This window comes from Rhinocladiella mackenziei (genome assembly GCF_000835555.1).
Source record: "Rhinocladiella mackenziei CBS 650.93 unplaced genomic scaffold supercont1.8, whole genome shotgun sequence".
Lineage (NCBI taxonomy): Eukaryota > Fungi > Ascomycota > Eurotiomycetes > Chaetothyriales > Herpotrichiellaceae > Rhinocladiella > Rhinocladiella mackenziei.
This window is the reverse complement of record NW_013550597.1, coordinates 492,600-513,005: the sequence shown is the minus strand read 5'-3', so window position 1 is coordinate 513,005 and position 20,406 is coordinate 492,600. Positions and strand designations below refer to the sequence as shown.

At 50.5% G+C, this 20,406-nt stretch overlaps 8 protein-coding genes across 8 annotated transcripts; 7 read left to right on the top strand and 1 right to left on the bottom strand.

Annotated features, from left to right (window-relative positions):
- Window positions 1–1,200: 1,200 nt before the first annotated feature.
- On the top strand, window positions 1,201–3,029 carry Z518_09793 (uncharacterized protein; the record flags this gene model as incomplete). The annotated part of the gene is made up of 5 exons (XM_013412410.1): window positions 1,201–1,293; window positions 1,348–1,686; window positions 1,734–2,054; window positions 2,104–2,437; window positions 2,494–3,029. The coding sequence occupies 5 exons, from the start codon at window positions 1,201–1,203 to the stop codon at window positions 3,027–3,029; spliced, it is 1,623 nt and encodes a 540-aa protein (XP_013267864.1).
- A 196-nt stretch (window positions 3,030–3,225) lies between these two features.
- On the top strand, window positions 3,226–5,022 carry Z518_09792 (T-complex protein 1, eta subunit; the record flags this gene model as incomplete). Its single annotated transcript, XM_013412409.1, has 3 exons — window positions 3,226–3,274; window positions 3,339–3,827; window positions 3,884–5,022. The coding sequence occupies 3 exons, from the start codon at window positions 3,226–3,228 to the stop codon at window positions 5,020–5,022; spliced, it is 1,677 nt and encodes a 558-aa protein (XP_013267863.1).
- Window positions 5,023–7,175: 2,153 nt separating this feature from the next.
- Z518_09791 (metacaspase-1A) lies at window positions 7,176–8,606 on the top strand (the record flags this gene model as incomplete). Its single annotated transcript, XM_013412408.1, has 3 exons — window positions 7,176–7,473; window positions 7,528–8,520; window positions 8,581–8,606. The coding sequence occupies 3 exons, from the start codon at window positions 7,176–7,178 to the stop codon at window positions 8,604–8,606; spliced, it is 1,317 nt and encodes a 438-aa protein (XP_013267862.1).
- Window positions 8,607–9,306: 700 nt separating this feature from the next.
- Z518_09790 (uncharacterized protein) lies at window positions 9,307–12,501 on the top strand (the record flags this gene model as incomplete). Its single annotated transcript, XM_013412407.1, has 1 exon — window positions 9,307–12,501. The coding sequence occupies one exon, from the start codon at window positions 9,307–9,309 to the stop codon at window positions 12,499–12,501; it is 3,195 nt and encodes a 1,064-aa protein (XP_013267861.1).
- A 524-nt stretch (window positions 12,502–13,025) lies between these two features.
- On the bottom strand, window positions 13,026–14,404 carry Z518_09789 (uncharacterized protein; the record flags this gene model as incomplete). Its single annotated transcript, XM_013412406.1, has 2 exons — window positions 13,026–13,247; window positions 13,316–14,404. 2 exons carry the CDS (start codon window positions 14,402–14,404, stop codon window positions 13,026–13,028), a joined length of 1,311 nt encoding a protein of 436 aa, XP_013267860.1.
- A 368-nt stretch (window positions 14,405–14,772) lies between these two features.
- Z518_09788 (uncharacterized protein) lies at window positions 14,773–15,206 on the top strand (the record flags this gene model as incomplete). Its single annotated transcript, XM_013412405.1, has 2 exons — window positions 14,773–14,833; window positions 14,893–15,206. 2 exons carry the CDS (start codon window positions 14,773–14,775, stop codon window positions 15,204–15,206), a joined length of 375 nt encoding a protein of 124 aa, XP_013267859.1.
- A 996-nt stretch (window positions 15,207–16,202) lies between these two features.
- On the top strand, window positions 16,203–18,284 carry Z518_09787 (uncharacterized protein; the record flags this gene model as incomplete). The annotated part of the gene is made up of 1 exon (XM_013412404.1): window positions 16,203–18,284. One exon carries the CDS (start codon window positions 16,203–16,205, stop codon window positions 18,282–18,284), a length of 2,082 nt encoding a protein of 693 aa, XP_013267858.1.
- A 329-nt stretch (window positions 18,285–18,613) lies between these two features.
- On the top strand, window positions 18,614–20,392 carry Z518_09786 (uncharacterized protein; the record flags this gene model as incomplete). Its single annotated transcript, XM_013412403.1, has 1 exon — window positions 18,614–20,392. The coding sequence occupies one exon, from the start codon at window positions 18,614–18,616 to the stop codon at window positions 20,390–20,392; it is 1,779 nt and encodes a 592-aa protein (XP_013267857.1).
- Window positions 20,393–20,406: the final 14 nt, after the last annotated feature.

The following is a 20,406-nucleotide window of genomic DNA, read 5'->3' as shown; positions in this document are numbered from 1 at the left end:
GGCCATGTTGCATTTCAATTGTCAATGTTGTCGGACAGTGCAGATGTGCTTGAAAACATCAACAGGCATTCTGCTTTAGCTGTTATATACTTAACGACTGCTTGCAATCAACATGGGCACCAGCCTTTCTGTTAGAGTACCTCATTGGGGAATCGTAATGATGTGAGGACGCGGAGCTGGGGTAATGATCTAAATGACAGCTTTGAGGGGACATGAGAACGGGATGGCATGTTGGTCTTAATGTTAGGGGCCGCCCCCATGACATACCCTGACAATTCAGAGCTTGAGGAAGCTGTGAGGAACTGCATTGACGCATACATCATCGCCGACAGACTCGGAGTCGAGGGAATGGCGAACAGATTTGCGACCATCTCCACGCCAACATTACAAAGATCCTGCTGGCGTGGGCAAGTATGGAACATTTAAAGTTAGCCGTTCTGAATGACTGTCCTCAAGAACTTGTCGATTCGGGGGTTAGCTCGAAGGATCCCGAGGTCAAAACTGGTATATGCGAAGAGAGCTGGGCCCAAAACACGAGAGAAGGGCTTCTTGATGACAACGAAGGATGCGTCGAATTGATGACATCATTGATGTTGGGCAGCACAGATACCGACATCAAGATGCAATCTTGAAGTAGCACACACACCATTAGGTCAAGAAGTGTAGTGGCACTTCTGACCCTCAAGGAGTCAAGGCTGTGGACTGAAAGGAGGTTGATCACGTAACTAATCATGTGACATCACCTGACCTCAATCTGCGGGTGTTCTTTCCTCTTCTAAAAAAGCCGGTTGCCTGATTATTGCGTATATTCCCCAAAGCTTTGCCAGGACATCTCGCAGATGATCTCCATAACCGTGACGGCAGAACAGGACGCGGAAGAGATGGCACAGATCTACTCGCTTCTCGAATTTCTCGCCCATGCTACCAGTATTTCTATTGGATCAACTTTGGATGATCTTCTCTCTGCATTTGCCGATCCATTCTAGAATTGGCCGTATTGAAGTAAAAGAAATACGACAGGTCGTATGGCTGACACGGGCTTTATTGAAGGTCCTAGACCAGCAGTAAGGCACACAAGCTAGTTTCCGACTTCTACGACCAGCTCTAAACTTAGCAAAAGCTACGAAATATATAAAAGAATGTCAATGTTCTGCTTGGTTAGAGCTCAAGTCGTAGAGCACTTCTCATTTCCTCTACACCATGAAAACCACTATGAGGGCTGTTGCGTACTCGCTCTTCCTTATTGGGGGCGTTGCAGCTCAAAGCTGTACAAGCTTCCCAGTCATTGATCTTGTGGGCTTTTGGATTGTAAATTTGTTCGGCACATTTCATACTGACTACCTGCAGGGCTATGCAAGACATGCACCTACCCAAACGAACCAGACCGCTCTTCACAATATATCGTATGCGACATATGCAAACATCAGATTCGCCCAACCTCCTGTCGGCGACCTGCGATTCCGAGCTCCTCAGACGCCTCCTCCAACATCCGCCGGTATCCAGAATGGAAGCTATCCGCGTAATGCTACAGATTGTCTGAATTCCATTCCACCATATCTGGCTATCGCACCGGGTTTGGAAGGTGTGTCATGGGGCAGTGAAGACTGTCTCTTTCTCACCGTCAAAGTTCCCGAGGGTATAGAAGGGGGCAATGTACCCGTCGTCCACTGGTTGTACGGTGGAGGTGTAGGTATATCTCCACTTTGCTCTACCATTCAACTGACTTGTCCTAGTATGTCTTCGGTAGTAGCAATGACTGGGCAGGTAACCCAGCTGCGCTCTTCGAAGACATGGCCCCTGATGAAAAATTCATTGTGGTGAGCTCCAACTATAGACTTGGTGCTCTGGGGTGGATGTCCTCAGAAGGGGTGGATATGACTCCTAACGCAGGCCTCTGGGATGCTCTGGTCGCTCTGCAGTGGACCCAAAACTACATCAGCTACTTTGGCGGAGACCCGGATCGCATCACAGTCATTGGTGAAAGTGCCGGGGCGGGGATGGCCAGTCATTTACTCACTCTTCGAGGGGGAAACGGTACGGTTCCATTCAATCAGGTGAGAATGTGTACACGACGATGAATGTGGGAGCATTCTGACCTGAAAGGCCATCTTGACATCTCCCGGATATCGACCCCATGTCAATCGATCAGCAGACATGACGGGTATATACCATCTGTTTCTAAATGCGACCAATTGTTCTGACATTTCATGTCTTCGCGGTTTGCCAACGGACGCCACTGCAGCCGCCAATCGAGATCTGTTGTTTAATGTACCGTCTTCTGGTTGGCTGGGCCCGTTAATCGGATACGGTCCTATAGTCGATGGCGATTTGGTGCCAGATGTACCAGATCGGTTACTTGCGCAAGGAAAATATCACACATCGGTTGAGAAGGTCATGACTGCGAACATGGCAAGAGACGGACAGTATTCTACATCGTGTAAGTAATTTAGACCATCTCCATGGTGTATGCAGGGCTGACAGAACCTGAACCAGCCCACGCAACGAGTTGGGAAGACTTCCTGCCAATATTCATGACAAGCCCGACGCAGGAAACTATCATGACAGTCAATGCGACTTGGTCCAACCTGACAGGCCTGGCCCTAGACACCTTTGCCCAAGATGCCATCTATGCGTGCCACGCTTTTTGGATTGCTCAAACGTGGGGAGTTAATGCATATCGATACTCCATGTCCATCCCGCCAGCGAACCACGGGCAGGATCAGTTTTACTACTTCCACATGGAAGGCGCCGCAGCGACAGCTGGTCCGAAAGCCTCTCAAATCGCCCGCCGGATGCAGAAATATTTCCGGACATTCATCCTAGAAGGCCGGATCGGTGGTGGAGAATGCGCAGGACAGAACGAGACTGGCGTAGCGGTGCCGACGCACTGGCCCTCGTATGGCATGGAGTTGGAAAGGTGGATGAATATCACAGAAGATGGATTCCAGCTGGTGGATGGTGAAGCGGATCAGGCGAACAGGTGTCAAGTTTTGTTGGACTTGATCGATGATCCTAGAAATGGGTTTTAGATTGGTAGTTTAGCCAGGGTGTCGCTCACCGTTGCAAACTCCGCCGTACAGTACATTGCCAAGACTGATCCGCCGAAATTCGAATTGCGTCAAGGTCAAAATCTCAAAAAAGTTCCCGAACTGAGCCCAAACATTTTGCACCCCCACTACGACTCCAGGTGTTCTCGAGGCAGCTGACAGATTCGGGTGGGAGAAAATGGCGGCATTCGGTGGACAGACTCCAACGATTATTGTTCTCAAAGAGGGTGAGGAAACACACGATGTGTGTCGGTGTTTCTTTACATTTGATGGACTAACATACCACCCCAGGCACCGATACTTCACAAGGCAAAGGCCAAATCATTTCCAACATCAATGCCTGTCTGGCAGTCCAAAACACGATCAAATCCACCCTCGGACCTTATGGTGGTGATCTGCTCCTCGTCGACTCGAATGGCAAGCAAACTATCACCAATGATGGCGCTACGGTCATGAAACTACTCGACATTGTCCACCCTGCCGCGAAGATCCTGACAGACATTGCACGGTCACAAGACGCTGAGGTGGGCGATGGCACAACATCGGTGGTCGTACTGGCGGGCGAGATCTTGAAGGAAATCAAAGACCAAGTCGAGCAGGGTGTGAGTACGCAGACGATCATTAAAGGTCTGAGGCGGGCCTCTGCCATGGCGATCAATAAGATTAAAGAGATTGCTGTGAGTACGAATGATGGGAATAAGAGAGAGACGCTGCGCAAGTTGGCGGCTACGGCGATGAGCAGTAAGCTCATTCATCGCAATGCCGACTTCTTTACCAAGAGTACGTTACCTGTCTGTCAGGATTGGCAAAGCGAAAGGCTGACTTTGACGAAACAGTGGTTGTCGATGCGGTCCTCTCCCTCGACCAGGACGACCTCAATGAGAACCTCATCGGCATCAAGAAAATCACCGGCGGCGCACTGGAAGATTCCCTTTTTGTCGACGGCGTCGCGTTCAAAAAGACTTTCTCCTATGCCGGCTTTGAACAACAGCCCAAATCCTTCAAGAACCCTCAGATTGTTTGTCTGAACGTCGAACTCGAGTTGAAGGCCGAAAAGGACAACGCCGAGGTCCGCGTCGACCAGGTCTCAGAGTACCAAGCTATTGTCGACGCTGAGTGGCAGATAATATACAATAAGATGGAGGCACTGTACAAAACCGGCGCGAAAGTCGTGCTGAGTCGCTTACCGATTGGAGATTTGGCGACGCAGTATTTCGCCGATCGAGACATTTTCTGTGCGGGCCGCGTTGCTGCTGAAGACCTTGAACGAGTCTGCCAGGCTACGGGCGCCACGACGCAGAGCACCTGCAGCGACATCCTCCCATCACACCTGGGAACCTGTGGCTCGTTCGAAGAGCGCCAAATCGGCGGTGAGCGATACAACCTGTTCAGCGATTGTCCAGAAGCAAAAACCTGCACGCTCATCCTCCGGGGTGGCGCAGAGCAGTTCATCGCCGAAGCTGAACGCAGTTTACACGACGCGATCATGATTGTGAAACGAACACTGCGAAACCACACCATCGTCGCCGGCGGTGGGGCCACGGAGATGGAAGTTTCGGGGTACCTGCACCAATTTGCGGACAAGAATGTACCACACAAGCAGCAAGCCGTTGTCAAGGCGTTCGCGAAGGCTCTTGAGATCATCCCGCGGCAGCTGTGCGACAATGCCGGCTTCGACGCCACGGACATACTCAACCGCCTGCGCGTCGAGCACCGCAAGGGCAACACCTGGGCTGGCGTCGACTTCGACCACGAGGGCGTTCGGAATAACTTGGACGCTTTTGTCTGGGAACCCGCACTCGTCAAAGTCAACGCCATTAGTGCAGCGGTGGAAGCGGCTTGTTTGATTCTCAGTGTCGACGAGACGATTAAGAATGAGGAAAGTCAGGCTCCACAGGCCCCGGCGAGGGGTTTGCCACCTGGGGCGGCGCAGAGAGCATTGAGAGGACGAGGAAGAGGGATGCCCAGACGATGAAAATGAATACTTCCAAAAATGGTTGTGTAGGATTACAGTGCGAGACAAGAAAAAAAGTCTCTGTCGTGTGCATTTGAAAATGATGCATAGCGGAGTACAGGTCGCTTCGGATTAACGAGCATACCTTGGGCTGGCTGGCTGGGCCTTCGGTGTTCCTTGGTATGAGTATGAGATCTATTATCGCACTAAGATCATCCTAGACGGCGAATTGAGAGACGGGGGACATGGAGAAAGAGGTCGAAGCGCAAGAAAGGCAGCGGAGGCGCAGTAGACGGATGGAGATAGCTGCCTTTGCTTCGACCGGCACTCATACTGAAGCTCAGGCACGATGTCACTTTGGTCGACTGACCATGTGTGAGACTGAGTACTGAAACAAGCCCAGTCAAGATGCGAAGGAGAGTATAAAAATGTTGAGTGGGGGGAGGGTAGAGGAAACGTCGAGAACCAGAGTCATCCAGGACCGAGTTCTTCACCAGGTAGGTGGGTCGGCAACAAAGATAATGGCGCCCGGAAGATTTGATATCTAGATAGTATAAGGGGTTATTGTCCTTTTGTCTCTCCTCGTATCAAGGCTCGACCTGGATTGGCCTACCTCATGCAGGGTCACGACGTTGCTGGATATCCTTCAATTGTCGAAACAACCGAAATATAGGAAGTCATGGATAGGTAATAGAAGTAAAGTCAATGTCACGTCAGAAGGTCGCAGTCCAGATCTCGAGAGCTCAAACTTCAAGGTCATGGCTGGGCATTGGCGACTTTTCGCGGAGAGGCCGAAACACCGCCTCGTAGGGTCTCTTTTCGGATACGATTCACCAAAAATGTGTTAAGGGTTGGTCGGTGTGGGTTATAGCTTCTCGATGCGGTTGTGGTGGTTTAAAACTGTCCCAAATACTTCAGCCCCGAACATGACAGCATGGTTATTCGGGTATGGGGCGAGAGTCACGGCGAATGAGGCGAGGTGGATAAGCACAGGATCAGTGGCGTAGCTGATCTGTAATGTCGGACCGGGTAGTGATTGTCCACTTCAACCCCGGATTGTGGTCACCGTTGCTGAATTTGGCGAATATTTCCAAGCACGTGGACATTTGGATAATCGTCATGTTGAATCAGGTGGGTGCAAGGTATGTGGGCATTGGACATAGGTCTGAATGAAGGGTTGCGATCTCTCGGCTGCAGAGGGTCAGTAAAGCGTGACATAGGGGCTCGTTGAGCTGCACTGGTCGAGAGCTGAGCCAATAGCTCAAACATGGCTTTCCAGTGTTTTTGTTGATGGAAATATGCAAGAATTCAACTCCCCGGTAAGTGGTGTTAATGTTGGCATTTCTATCTGCGGCCTAATGAGTTGTTGTTCAAAGTCATTTCTGCTAAATGCAGGGGGGCCAGGGGTGAAATCCCAGATTACCACGATTTCAAGCAGGTGTAGAATGTTTTAGGAGAGCTTGTTATGAAAGGGCGCTTTCTTACCGGTCGTTGGAGCATCGTATGGGGCACTCCTGCTCGCTTACTGTAAGGGCGAAAGAATCGCTAGACTCGCCTACGGGTCAGCAAAGACTCTGCTAAGGCCAAAGTCACATCACAGGGGATGTCCAAAAAGAGTTAGGAACCGACAAGCCGAGGACGAAAGGGCTAAGTCAAAGGGAAGACAGGGAGATGGGCGAATGTTTGTGGTCCTGTAGAACGGGACACAAGCGGTGGACCCCCGAAGTCTTGTGCAGGTGGAGGCGGAAACCAAACAATTCGTCAGCTTGATTCCTGCATCTTCTTGGCCTCTCTAGCAGTGTCTGAACAGAGAGACGAATACATACAGAAAACGTAGACAAGTGCAGCCGGCATTCTCCTGCAACTTGAATCCTTCATCACTCACTTCTCTTGCCACCTCATCTTTGACGACCGACATCCTCCAAACAAGACTCGCGTATCAACCCGCTAAAGCACGTACTCGCTCCGCTTCGAAGAGACCCTTGACTAAAAAAAAATTACGAGCAAAGAGCCGACTGCTGGGCGTGCCAAATCGTCTTACAACTCCCGACCGACATTCTCTCCGCTCGACTTTCATCACTGCATTCCATCCTCTGACCCTAGATCACATTTCATAACCTCTCTTGCCGTTTCAAGGTCATTCGTCTCTGCACCCCCGAAATCCTTCAACTGCGATGTCCTACTATCCAGGTCAAGGCGGCTACGGCGCGCAACAGCACGGCGGCGGTTATGGCTATCCTCCTCAATCGCATTCGCCACAGCCTTACCCTCCTCAAGGCTATTCTCAAGGCGGATATCCTCCTCAATCCTATTCACCACAGCCATACCCCCCTCAAGGCTACGGTGCTCCTCAGGGTTATCCTCATCCCTCACAGCAAGTGGCGCCCTACGGTTATAACAATCCTCCTCCGCCACAACAAGGCGGTTATGGTGGTTATGGGTCTCCGCCACCTCAACCAAATGGATATCCAGGTCCGTCTGTCCCATTGATATTGAATCAAAACCACTAGTACTCACGCTCTTTAGGTCCTCGGCCGGGAATGCCGGCTTACAACAATACTCCTCATCACGGCCCTCCTCCACCACCGACAGCCCCACAACAATTCGGGTCAGGAGCTCCTTCGGGCTACAGCTATCAATATTCCAATTGTACGGGGAAAAGAAAGGCGCTCCTAATTGGAATCAATTACTTTGGCCAAAGAGGACAGTTGCGGGGTTGTATCAACGATGTCAAGAACATGTCGACCTATTTGAATCAAAATTTCGGATATGCCAGAGAAGACATGGTTATCTTGACTGATGACCAACGAAATCCAATGTCTCAGCCCACAAAAGCCAATATTCTCCGAGCGATGCATTGGTTGGTCAAAGATGCTCGACCCAACGATTCATTGTTCTTTCATTACAGCGGTCACGGAGGCCAGACGCCCGATTTGGATGGAGACGAAGAGGACGGCTATGATGAGGTAATATATCCCGTGGATTTCCGAACAGCAGGCCACATTGTGGATGATGAGATGCACCGAATTATGGTGAAGTCACTGGCCCCCGGTGTCCGACTGACGGCGATCTTCGACTCGTGTCACTCCGGTTCTGCCCTCGACCTGCCCTATATCTACTCCACCCAAGGTGTGCTCAAAGAGCCCAATTTGGCCAAGGAAGCAGGACAAGGTTTATTGTCGATTGTTTCATCATACGCCCGTGGAGATTTGGGTGGCATGGCGTCCACCGCCATGGGTCTTTTCAAGAAGGCTGCTACGGGAAATTCCACACACGAGCGGAACAAGCAGACCAAGACCAGTCCGGCCGATGTTATCATGTGGTCGGGCAGCAAAGACGAGCAAACCAGCCAAGATGCTCAAATCAACGGAGAAGCAACTGGCGCCATGAGCTGGGCATTCGTAACCGCATTGAAGAAGAACCCACACCAAAGTTATGTGCAGTTATTGAATAGCATTCGAGACGAGCTGGCGACGAAGTATTCTCAGAAACCTCAATTGAGCTGCTCACATCCATTGAGTAAGTGCCGCCTCCTCCTTTTTACGATATGAAATATTACTAACATTGCCTTTCTCCGAGACACGGATTTGTTATATGTGATGTAAATACTGACCGGGTGATAATGATACCCGAGGGACCGCTGGCTCTTCACTTCTCCGCCCTGAGTTTGTGGCTTCGAATGCCAATGATCAATTGCACAGCATGACATCTTGATTCTGGATGAAATGCATGTTGTATTCGGCATGAGGGACTTGCGTGATGGGAATAAAAAAGCATTGGCAGCACGATTGGTCTGGCAGGGCGCGTGTGAAGGGTGTCCAATGGTATGTTAAGGTATTTTTGGAGCCTGTAGAGAAATGTATGGGAAATATTACGCACGATGCCGCGCATGCCGAGCATGCCGCGTTCCCGTGAGGATAAGAATACGGGTCCGAGGCTGTCGATGGCGAGGGGGTCTACTACGTATGTGCCGTCGATTGGCTGATGTGATGGCTTTTGACCGGGGCTGGTTCCAAGGCCTGGTTCTCCGCACCCTCTCTTTAAAGTGAGAGTGGGAGTCTGCGCCTGGTGGCCTTCTAGAATCGCCTTACGGGTGCCTTGCAACTCGCCTAGCAGAACCACAATGTGACGTATCATAGGCACGGCGTCGTACCATCGACGCTCGACTGCGCTACCATCTTTGCGCCTTAATCATTGCGACCTTCGGCTTGGTATTCTTGGTATATTGCTACTTTTGGCTGCCTTCTCTCCCCTCTCCCATCCATCAGTCATCATGCCACTGCCCGACGATACTTCCACGCAACCATGAAGCCTGATGTCCCTCCATCCTACGAAAGTGCAGTCAGTCGCGAAGCGTGGACCATTATCGCTCCCTGGATCCCTTCCAGTGACCTCTGTTCCGCATGCCTCGTATCGCAGAAATGGTATTCAATCTTCGTCCCGTTTCTCTGGGGCGACCCAGCTTCACACTTTGGCATCGCCAACGACGCCGTCTATGTCGCCCTCACCCGATTCAAAAGAACCCTACGAAAAGCGAGACTCAGCGTGAGAAGTCTCACTCATACTCTACATCTCCCTCCGGCCCTCAGTGAGATCTATGGCGGTCCTAATCCGACATGGTTGCGCGACGTCCTCGAATTCCTACCCAATTTACAGAGCCTCATTGTCGCCAAGTTACCGTTCTTCGATCACCACAGTTTGAATGCCCTCAGGACAACGAGCTCTGGTAGGAAATTATCAAATGATGAAGAAAATATTCTACCTGCTTTCGGATTGAAATTGCTGTTGGCGTCGAGCGAGCCAAATACCACATCCTTTTCTCTGGCCAACGCGCTACCAAGATTCCCGAATCTGGTCTATCTAGACCTGTCCTACACATCACCTTCTCGCGATGCTTCTGTTCTAGCAGCCCTGTCATATCTGCCCGACCTCCAAGTGCTGAAGTTGCGTGGTGTTGGCCTCAAGGATGGCGAGGCAGAGGTGCTGGCCAACGCTATTGGTATTCGTGTCCGTCTGCTGGACCTCCGAGATAACCTCTTAACCGATATGGCTGTGAGGTCATTGATGCAGGCGTGCTTCCTGCCTCCTGACGCCGTACAACTTAGTTCTCTGAATGTGGAAGATTGGCCAGTCGGCATGGCTCCGGGCCCTGACTTTTTCAGTCTCGACACCCTGCGAAGTGAAGAACTCGATCATGAACTACTCAAACAACTCACCAAGCCTCTCACAGGGAGACTAGCATTTGAGGATATTCCTCATCGAGGGCTGACACACCTCCACATCTCGGGAAATCGCCTCTCCGTCGAAGGTTTATCAAGCCTGCTCAAATCTGAACGCTTGCATATTCTTGATGGAGGATCCGTCGATGCCATCAAAACGATTGCGAGAACTCGTTCTCTGTCATCCCCGACGGGATACATCGATGAAGTTCGGTTTCCTGGTGCCGAAAAACTCATTCCGGTTCTTGCTCGGTCAGCCAGCAAGAATTTGACATACCTACGGATAGACCACACACTTATTACGGCGAAGTTGGAGGGAATCCAGGATATTCCCCAACCGAAAACATCGGCCATCGAACTTGTAGGATCCCAGCCAATCGCTGCAGAGCTACCAACAGCGGAGAGACAAGTCATCGAAGCACCAGCTCCCGCCCACTACCCGGTGGAAATGCCGGGCTCCAATGAACCCATCTTCGAACTGGACGCTACCCCCGCACAGCCTAGAGCTGAACTGGTTGGCGATGCAATCTACTTCTCCGTTAGCCCTCCAGTTGGAGAAAAGCCTCGAGATTCAAGTCTCGTCGTGGAGAAGCATAGCCCCGTCCGAGGAGAAGGACCCTTTGCTCCAGAGGTGGTGAACGGTGATGAATATACTAATGGTCATGACAATGAAGACTCTGAAGTTTCTGACGAGACAGGAACTCATAGCACAACAAGATCCTTATTTTCACCTGTGTCGCCTATGACACCTCATCCCAATACGATGGCATTCCAGCCCTTGGTCGCTCCACCCAAAGCAAAGGACAACCCTGCTCCCCTCCCTACACCGACGGCTACCTCTCCTCTTCCGCCGGCCTCTGCTCCATCTATTCCAAGGTCTGTCCCACGTCCTACACCTCAACCACGAGGAACACCGTCACCGATTCCTGCTGCAACCCAACATCGTCATGCTCGTATTGAAGCTCTTCTGTCAAAACGGCCTCCTGGAATGGCGTCGAAGATTACACAACCAGGTTCTTCCGTACCTAAAGCCACCATCCCAGATCTGAGCAGCCTTCATCCTGCGCTACTTCCCAATTTGCGAACCCTGATACTCACCAATGTTCCAACAGCCGTGCCAAAATCATCAACACTTGTTGCAGCACTAAAGTCGTTCATCTCTGCCTGCGCTGATGAGTCCGCGCTATCTCACCTTCTTGCAAGAACGGATTATTCTCTTCCACCTGGCCGAGCAAGACATATGGCAGAATTGGAACATGCACGCTCCCTCTTTGCACTCCGCACCATTGTCCTTGAGATGGAACAACCAGCGGGCCAACCTGCTAATGGTCAACGTGGATGGCAACATTCTCGTCAACGGATTAGTATGAGTAAATCTTCAACCGGTGATCTTGACAGTGAGAACCTCTGGTCGGCGGCTGAGAATGATTTCAGCTTCTTTGGTGAGGAAGGAGAAGAACATGCAGAATGCGGCATCTATCAGCATGACCCGGAGAAATATTTTCCTACGGCTCACTTCGACGACAAGATCTTGTTGATTCCCGACGATAATCCTCCGGAAAGCGGATCGAGCAGTCCACATGGCAGTTTTCATGGTCAAAGCACGCTTTCGCCTTTCTCCATGAACTATGGTGGCTCAAGTGGGGTACTGCGCAGCCCCCGGAATTTACCTCTGGGTCGAAATCGGAGGAGCTCAAACGAAGCGCAGCGAAATGGGGATCCAAGAAGCTTTCTCAATGAACTTCATGGTGGCCAGACTTCGCCGAAATTGACGAACTCGAGATCATCCTATCAAAGCCAACCTCAGGTGCCGACGCCAACTTCCAATCCCGTGGAAAAGGAGGAAGAAGAACCAAAGATCGACGTGGTGGCTGAGCTTGCTGCTTGGAGAAAAGAGCGGAAGAAGGCTTACGAAGACGAATTAGCGCGATATAGAATGAGCCGTGTGGGTAGCGGCAGAGCGAACAGCCTCCACAGTCAAAGTAATGGACCCTCCGGCCATGGACATGGCTTTCTATCGAGCCCAAGAGGTTATGGGTACGGGTTTGACCACGGCGCTGGACTAGGTTCCATTGGATATGCCCATGCCAATGGAACGACGGACACCAGGCCTCAAACTCCAGCAGGTTTGTCCGGTGAAGTGAATGATATTGATATGAAATTTATCGAGGGACATTGGAAAGGCGAGATCAAAGTGATCAGGAATCCGACACCCAAGGGCAGAACAGGTGTTGTGGACATGTATGGAAATTATTTTGAGAAAGGCTATTTGTATCCCTAGCCTTGCTGTTGGGGCAAGAGGAACGACGAAGATATGACTTGATGGATATATACGGAGGGTTCGATATCCTGGTAAATGGACACGGATTTGAAATTAGCGAGTCGTCTAGCATGGAGTCAGGGGTCACACTTCTGCCTACGATATTATGGTGTACATTGCTTGCAGTTGCAGGTATCAAAGACTATAGTAGTACGAAATATTACTTCATGCTCTTGTCACAAATATGGTGCCTCTCATTCTTGTTGTTATCTTCTTTTTTTGCATTCACATCAACTACTGTAGGCCCATTTCATTTCCGGTTCTAGCGTTATTCGCTCAATCGCAAGGTCAAGGTCAGTCGATTTACCCCGGTTTTGTATCCCAATCCCCGTGTCAAACCATGTCCGTTCCCTAAAAACATACCTTCAAATCGAAGAAAGCAATAAGCACAAGACAAAAACACCTGCGCCAACAATTCGATCCTAGAGAAACGCCTCTGCTCATGGCTCGTGACTTCGGTAGAGCGCACATCAAGGCTTCTCGCTTCAAGCACCCTCACTTCCGAATTCGGCCGTCCATTCTGCGTTTTTCTTAAGGTCCTCGGCAGATACGGTCGGTCTGGCCGCTTTGATGGCGCGGATGAAGTCTTTCACCACCAAAGGCGGTTCGAGTAATTGATCCGAGTCCACATCCACCCAGGTCATTTCCATTGCGCCGCTATCGCCAGGCGAGCAGGGCGTCAGTTTCTCAACCCCGTCGACTGTCACCTATATTTCGGGAAAAGTTTTTGTCAGCGTGATAATCTTTGAGGAGTAGTTAGGAGCCGGAGCCCTACCTTCTTGTAATGTGTCGCCGTTTGGATCTTTCTCACCGGCTGCATCAGTGCATCTTGTACCGCAATACTGATATCGCTTCCAGAATACCCTTCGCTGAGATCCGCGAGAGACTTGTAATCAGCCTGGGACATCTCACACTTGGTATCTCCAACCGCAAGTTCAAACATCCTCATGCGCGCGGGCCGATCGGGCAATGAGATGTGAACTCGTCGTTGAAAACGTCTTCGAATGGCCGCATCGAGTTGCCAAGGGATGTTTGTTGCGCCCAGAATCAAGACACCTTTGGAATCTTTGCCCACACCATCCATCTGCACCAGTAACTCCGTCTTGATACGTCTTGAAGCTTCGGATTCGCCTTCTCCTCTTGGGCCGCAAAGAGCGTCGACCTCGTCGATAAAGATGATTGCCGGCTTGTTCTCGCGCGCCATGTTGAACAACTGTTTCACCAGTCGTTCTGACTCCCCCATCCACTTGCTGACCAAGTCCGAAGAGCTGACGCTGAAGAACGTGCTGTTTGCTTCTGTGGCAACCGCTTTGGCCAGGTATGATTTGCCCGTCCCCGGAGGGCCGTAAAGTAATATGCCCTTCCACGGTTGCCGTTTTCCCTGAAACAGATGGGGAAATTTGATAGGCAGAATGACTGCCTCTTTCAGGGCTTCTTTGGCACCATCCAACCCGGCGACATCCTCCCATTTAACATTGGGCTTGTCCGTCAAGATGGCGCCCGTCAGTTGTCCCCGTAATTTCTTACTATCCGCATCCTCCTCATCTTTATCTCCGCTCTCGCCTTTCCCGGCACCATTGACGGCTTTGCCATTAACGCCCATGGCAGCGGGCTTCTTGCGATTACTGGAATCGTTGGCTTGAATGTGTGCTTTTAACTTCTCTGCCCGATCCATATATTCTCCTGCTTTGGCGCGGATCATCTCTTTCGATTTCGGGTTTTTCTCCCATTTCAGCGCCAGCATAAAGAGTTCGAGAGCGGCATAGTATTGTTGGTACGCCTGTTCATATGACCCCGCTGTATCTAGCTCGATTGCCTTTTTCACCGTATCGATGGCCCGGCCGAGGAAGTCTGTATTAGACATGGCGGCCGAAATCGAAGGTTATTTGGTTGAGGATGGCAAGGTGATGAAGGGTAAACAAGCGCTCGTTTCTGCTGCTGTACAAGGCTTCAGGTGTGGAAGGAGAGTGAAAGGGGCTTTTTCGCACAATTACAATAGTCAAGGAGAAGTCGCGAAACTTGCTAGCTCTATGAAACAGTATTTTTGGGTTCAATTGTCTTTGATGTTGGTAAGTCTGCCAATGTACTAGGCAGTCGAGTGGAATGGGACGCTCGTCGGCGGCTTTTGCCCCGCGAATTAGAAGGACGCACGCTAGTTATCTTCCAGGCACATTTCTTAACCGTTACAAATCGTTCCAACAATCCGATATTTTTCGAGCAAACTAGCACGCCATGGAAGAAGATAGAAATAAATTGCAGTCCTTGTCTGAAGCCGTGCAGAAGTTTCAAGACGGTGAGCCCCGCCGCTGAAGTCTCAGTCATTTATTGCAGATTGCTGACTCTGGGCCACAGATCTCCAAGGCACCATCGAGGCGCGCCAGAAACTTGAAGCACAGCAACAGGAGAATAAAGCCGTCCAGAAAGAGTTCGCGACTCTGGCCGACGACACAGGTGTTTACAAACTTGTCGGTCCGGTGTTGTTAAAGCAGGACAAAACCGAGGCTGTCAATGCAGTGGATGGACGGCTGGAGTTCATTGGGAAAGAAATATCAAGAACAGAAACCAGGATCAAAGAGCTGCAGGAAGGAAGCGAGAAGAAAAGAGTAGAGCTTCTGCATCTACAGCAGAAAATGCAGCTGGCAGCACAGGAACAGGGCAGTGGTTGAATATGATGTGACCGTTGATCCAACGGTACGCGTTGTGGGAATGTCAGACCGAAATGCCGCCAGGACGCACCTCGTGCCACCATCCACAGAATATTGGGACATCAAGTCACGACTTCTGTCGCATACGACTGCTAGAGCGGGTCAGAATGGTCATTCATCGATCGGAGAGTCACCCCCTAATGTTCGATTACCGCATATCCAAGCTGGGAACAATCTCCCCGGTTCCATATCGACAGCCATGGCGTGTTCGCAAATTTCATCATGGTAATATCCGAAACGAGACAGCCGTGACATCTTACACTGTCTCGCTTTCTGGGAAAGAAAGATTTGATATTTGACGGTCCAAAGTCCTCAGAAGATAAGAGCTCTTCTGCCCTTCAACGGGTTCGGTATTCACGAGGTCCAAGTACATCAATAGGATTTGCACATACCGGCCTCATTGCAGGACGACATCTTAATTCGGATGTTGAGCAATATTACCAAAGGTGCCCCCGTCATCCCTGCTCGCAGTTCCAGCTATTGCGATCCTTCTGCAATAAGTACTAGGTCTACTGAGAGAGATATGAGCAAAGAGGTTTTAGAAGACATGGATCGGGGTGATTTTGAGCCTCAGCCGGCAGACACACACAGTTAGTGGTGGGGAAACGAGGCAATGTTCGGAGGGATGTCTCGGAAGGCCATGAAAGCTAAGTTATATGCAACCTTACAAGCGTCTCTAGTAGTAGCAAGATATGGGCTGTTGAAGCAGTCCTGGCGGCAGTCTGAGTGAATATAATGGAACCAGGACTAAATGCAAAATTACTCTATAAGATCCCTTTTCTTCTTTACCTAAAATCGTGTCTTGTATCTGATTGGCGGAGATTCGAGCGGCCTTGGCATGGAATTTTTGGGCCCAAACGGGCCCTCGACTTCGAGAGCTTCTGATACTCGGCGCCAGCAAATAAAGCAAAGTTCTCGTACTCCGACGGGTCGTATTTTCCGTCTGACTCGTTGAAGATGCCTCGCGAAAAGAAAAAGCGAGGGAGGCGCGAGGAGGAAAGAGAGAAAAAACGCCAGCTTGACGAGAGATATCACAAGTCTTCAAAGCGATTCAAGCACGATAACTCTCACAACAAGCAGGCCTCTAATGAGATAGTCGTGAGCGGTGACGCCGGGGATGACTTTATCGGATTTGGCATAGGCCCACCCCAGGATATCCAAGAGGACCAGTTTCATGGCCTTCTCGACCCCGAAGAACAAGAATATTACTCAAACGTCAATAATAAAATTGTGGCAAACGACTTCGAGTCGGCCGAAGACCGTGCCATTTTCATCGATGCTGTTCACCACGAAACTCAAGGCAAAGAACTCAAAGTTGCATCCAGTCAGTCTGGTTCGCGGTGTCTGGAGAAGGTCATACTCTTATCAACGCCCAAACAACTTCGAAATTTGTTCAGCAAGTTTCTCGGCAACTTGACGTATCTTGTTCGTCATCGCTTTGGAAGCCACTGCTGCGAGACATTATTCCTCGAATCTTTGAAACACCTGAAGGAAACGAAGGAAAGCCATGAAGTCGAAAGAGAAGAAGGGTCCGTTTCCATGGAGGAACTTTTCCTCCGAGCCGCCGAGGAGCTTGAGCCGAATATGGGTTTCCTTCTCACCGAGAGATTTGCGTCTCACACTGTCAGAGTCCTGCTCCTCGTTCTGTCAGGAGAACCATTAGACGACGCGTTGATGAAAGCGATGCTTTCGAGCAAAAAGAAAGAGAAGCTTGAGGTCCCAGTGGAGATGTCCACAGAATCTTCCGAAAACGAACGAACTGTCCCAAAGACTTTTCGCAATGTCCTGGCAAAGCTCATCGACAGCGCTATTTCAGCCTTAGACACAACATATCTAAGAGCTTTGGCCACTCACCCGACCGGAAACCCTGTCCTACAATTACTTCTACGCCTAGAACTTTCAAACTCAGGTAAGGGTAAGCACTCCGCGGATAATTTGGTCCTCAGGAAATTGCTCCCGGACGAGGACTTGGAGGAGGATACCGAAAGTGCCAAATTCGTCTCCGGACTGATATATGACCCGACAGGATCTCACCTGGTCGAGATCCTTGTTCAGAAACTCCCCGGGAAAGCTTTCAAGAAGCTTTACAAAAACGTTCTGAGGCCAAGGATGAGCAGCATGGCCAGAAACGACAAGGCAAGTTACGTTGCGATTAGAATCATTCAACGCCTCGGCAAGGACGATTTAGCAGAGGCAAAGAATTTGATTCTGCCAGAGTTGCCAGTTTTGATTTCACGCCGGAGGACAGGATTGATCACAGTTCTCATTGAGCGATGTGTTGTGCGACAGGTGGATTTGCAAGATCTCTCGGACGTGATTAAATTGGAGTATGGAAATGATCCAGCACAATTTCTCCCACGGATGCTTGATTTTGCATCCTTGAAACGGATCGAGGAATCAGAGAGCTATAATGACAAGACACCGCTTCCGACGCTCCGAGCGAACGTGCATGGCTCTTTACTGGCCCAGGCAATGCTCCAATCCCCCGAAATGTCCATCCTCGTCCAAGAGAGCCTATTGGCACTCGACACCGGTATCCTGATCGAAATGTCTCAGATTTCTGCCTCATCGCGAGTCATCCAAGAAGCGCTGTCTCCAACTAGGTCTGACATTCAATTCCGTCGGAAATTCGTCCCGCGGTTCTATGACCATATTCTCGAGCTATCTCAAGATCTTGCCGGTTCTTATGTGGTCGACGCGCTCTGGCCTGCCACCGATGGGCTACATTTCATAAAGGAACGTCTAGCAAAAGAACTCGCAAACAACGAGATTAGTCTCAGGGAATCTCCATATGGTCGAAACGTGTGGAAAAATTGGGCAATGGACTCTTACCGCCGACGACCCGGTGAGTGGCGCGCACTTGCGAGGGGTCGCGAAGAGGAACAAGCGCAAAGCGTGGAATTGGATGGAGATTCGAGATCGGAGAAGAAGACGCCGATTCAGCTTGCCAGGGAGAGACATGCGCAGAAGCAGTCACACGCCGTGAAGCGGAATAATCCAGCAGCATCGACGAAGACCGTTGTTCCAGCGAATGCATAGCGGAAATACTCCTGATCCTGGAGACAAGCCTAAAAATGGTTGATAGAATTCCCCGAGTGGCCGACGGGGCTCAGCCTCGCGCAGCCTTGTCTCCAAATTGCGTCATCGAAGTCGGTATCAGATTTTTTTTTTTTTTTTGGTTTGGGGGAAACCTTTCCGCTCTTCATGTCCACAGACAACTTCTCGGGATCAGTATGTTCTGAATAGACTTCTTCATCCTCTCTTGCATCGCACCCAGACAGCATTCGTTGGGTGTATTTTTTCATTGTTTATTGGACATACCACGTTCAGAAGATTCAGATTCAACGAGCCATACGACCCGGAAAGACATGGCCAGCCACGACTTGACTTCCAAGGCCAATTTGTCCTATGGCCATCATTCCCCAACAGTGAATGGCTTTTCCAATTCTAATTCTAGGGACATCACATCGTCGCGCGCTGCCGAATTGAAAAGCCTTCTTTTGTCCGTGCTGACGCGCCTGATCCCTTTCATCCAACAGGCCGACTCCGAGCTTCTGGCCCATCAACGTCGACTGCCGATCTCGAAATCGGCACTCGTCGAATGCCACTCTCCTTCAGAACTAACATCGATACTACGCGCAAATGGCACGCTCTCCCTACCCAGCCGAGGGACAGGGCAAGACGGCCTCTTGGACTCTTTGGCCTCAATCTTGAAGTACAGCGTCAACACTTCCTCTCCTGGCTTCCTCGACAAACTCTACTCTGCTCCTCTACCTCCTGGAATAGCCGCTGACCTAATCCTCGGTGTTCTCAACACCAACGTACATGTATATCAAGTATCCCCGGTTCTATCACTAATCGAAACACACGTCACCAAAACCCTGGCGGAGATGTTCGGCTTCACGGGCCCAAGGACCGGTGGTGTCAGTGTTCAAGGAGGTAGCGCGAGCAACATGACAAGCATCGTTATTGCGCGGAATACATTGTTCCCTGAGACGAAGCGGTTGGGGAATAACGCTAGAGGTCTGGAATTTGTGATGTTCACTTCGGAGCACGGACACTATAGCATCGAGAAAGCAGCGCAGCAATGTGGATTTGGAAGCGAGAGCGTCATCTCTGTTCCTGTTGATCCCATATCTGGGCAGATGGACCCAAAGGCTCTCGAATCGTTGATCCTGAGAGAACGGGACAAGGGAAAGACGCCGTTCTACGTCAATGCCACGGCGGGAACGACCGTCCGAGGATCCTTTGATCCGTTCCTGGCCATATCGCAAGTGGCAAGGAAATATAAACTATGGATGCACATCGACGGTGCATGGGGCGGAAGCTTCGTTTTTTCCAAATCTCTCCGTGACAGGTCTCTAGAAGGATGTGAACTGTCGGATAGCATTGCGATCAATCCTCACAAAATGCTCGGCGTGCCGGTAACATGCAGCTTTCTCCTGCTCAAGGATTTAAGGCATGCTCATGCGTCAAATACCCTCAGGGCCGGTTATTTGTTTCACGACAAAGAGAATGAGGAGCAGCCCACCGACGGTACCGAAGAACCAGTGGATGGAGCCAATGGGACATCAAATGGCCACCATGAGCTCAAAGAAGAGGATGACGAATGGGCAGCGCCCGATGACCTCGCGGATCTCACCCTCCAATGTGGCCGTCGAGGAGACAGCCTGAAATTCTTCTTGGCCTGGCAATACTACGGAACTGAGGGATACTCGTTCAAAATTGAAAACGCATATTCCAATGCCTGCCATCTGGCAAACCTGGTCGACGAGAATCCGGACCTACTCCTCGTGAGTACAAACCCGCCACCTTGTCTGCAAGTGTGCTTTTATTTCGCGCCGGGTGGAAGAATGGTCTACTCCGCTGATGACAACCCTAATACAAATGGAATTGAATGTTTGAGCAGTAGAAACAAAGCAGGAACCATCGGCAAGCGGAACTCGGCCATTACAAGTCGCATGACCCAATCGCTGATCTCACGAGGCTTTCTTATCGACTTTGCACCTGCCCTTAGCCATGAGGCCGAGAAAGGGGCTTTCTTCCGCGTTGTCGTGAATATTTCCACCGCGAGGCAGACGATCGAGAGATTGCTTGAAGAAGTCGGTACCGTTGGAAGAGCAATTTTGAGCGACCGTCCTAATTGAAATGAGAAGGTGTC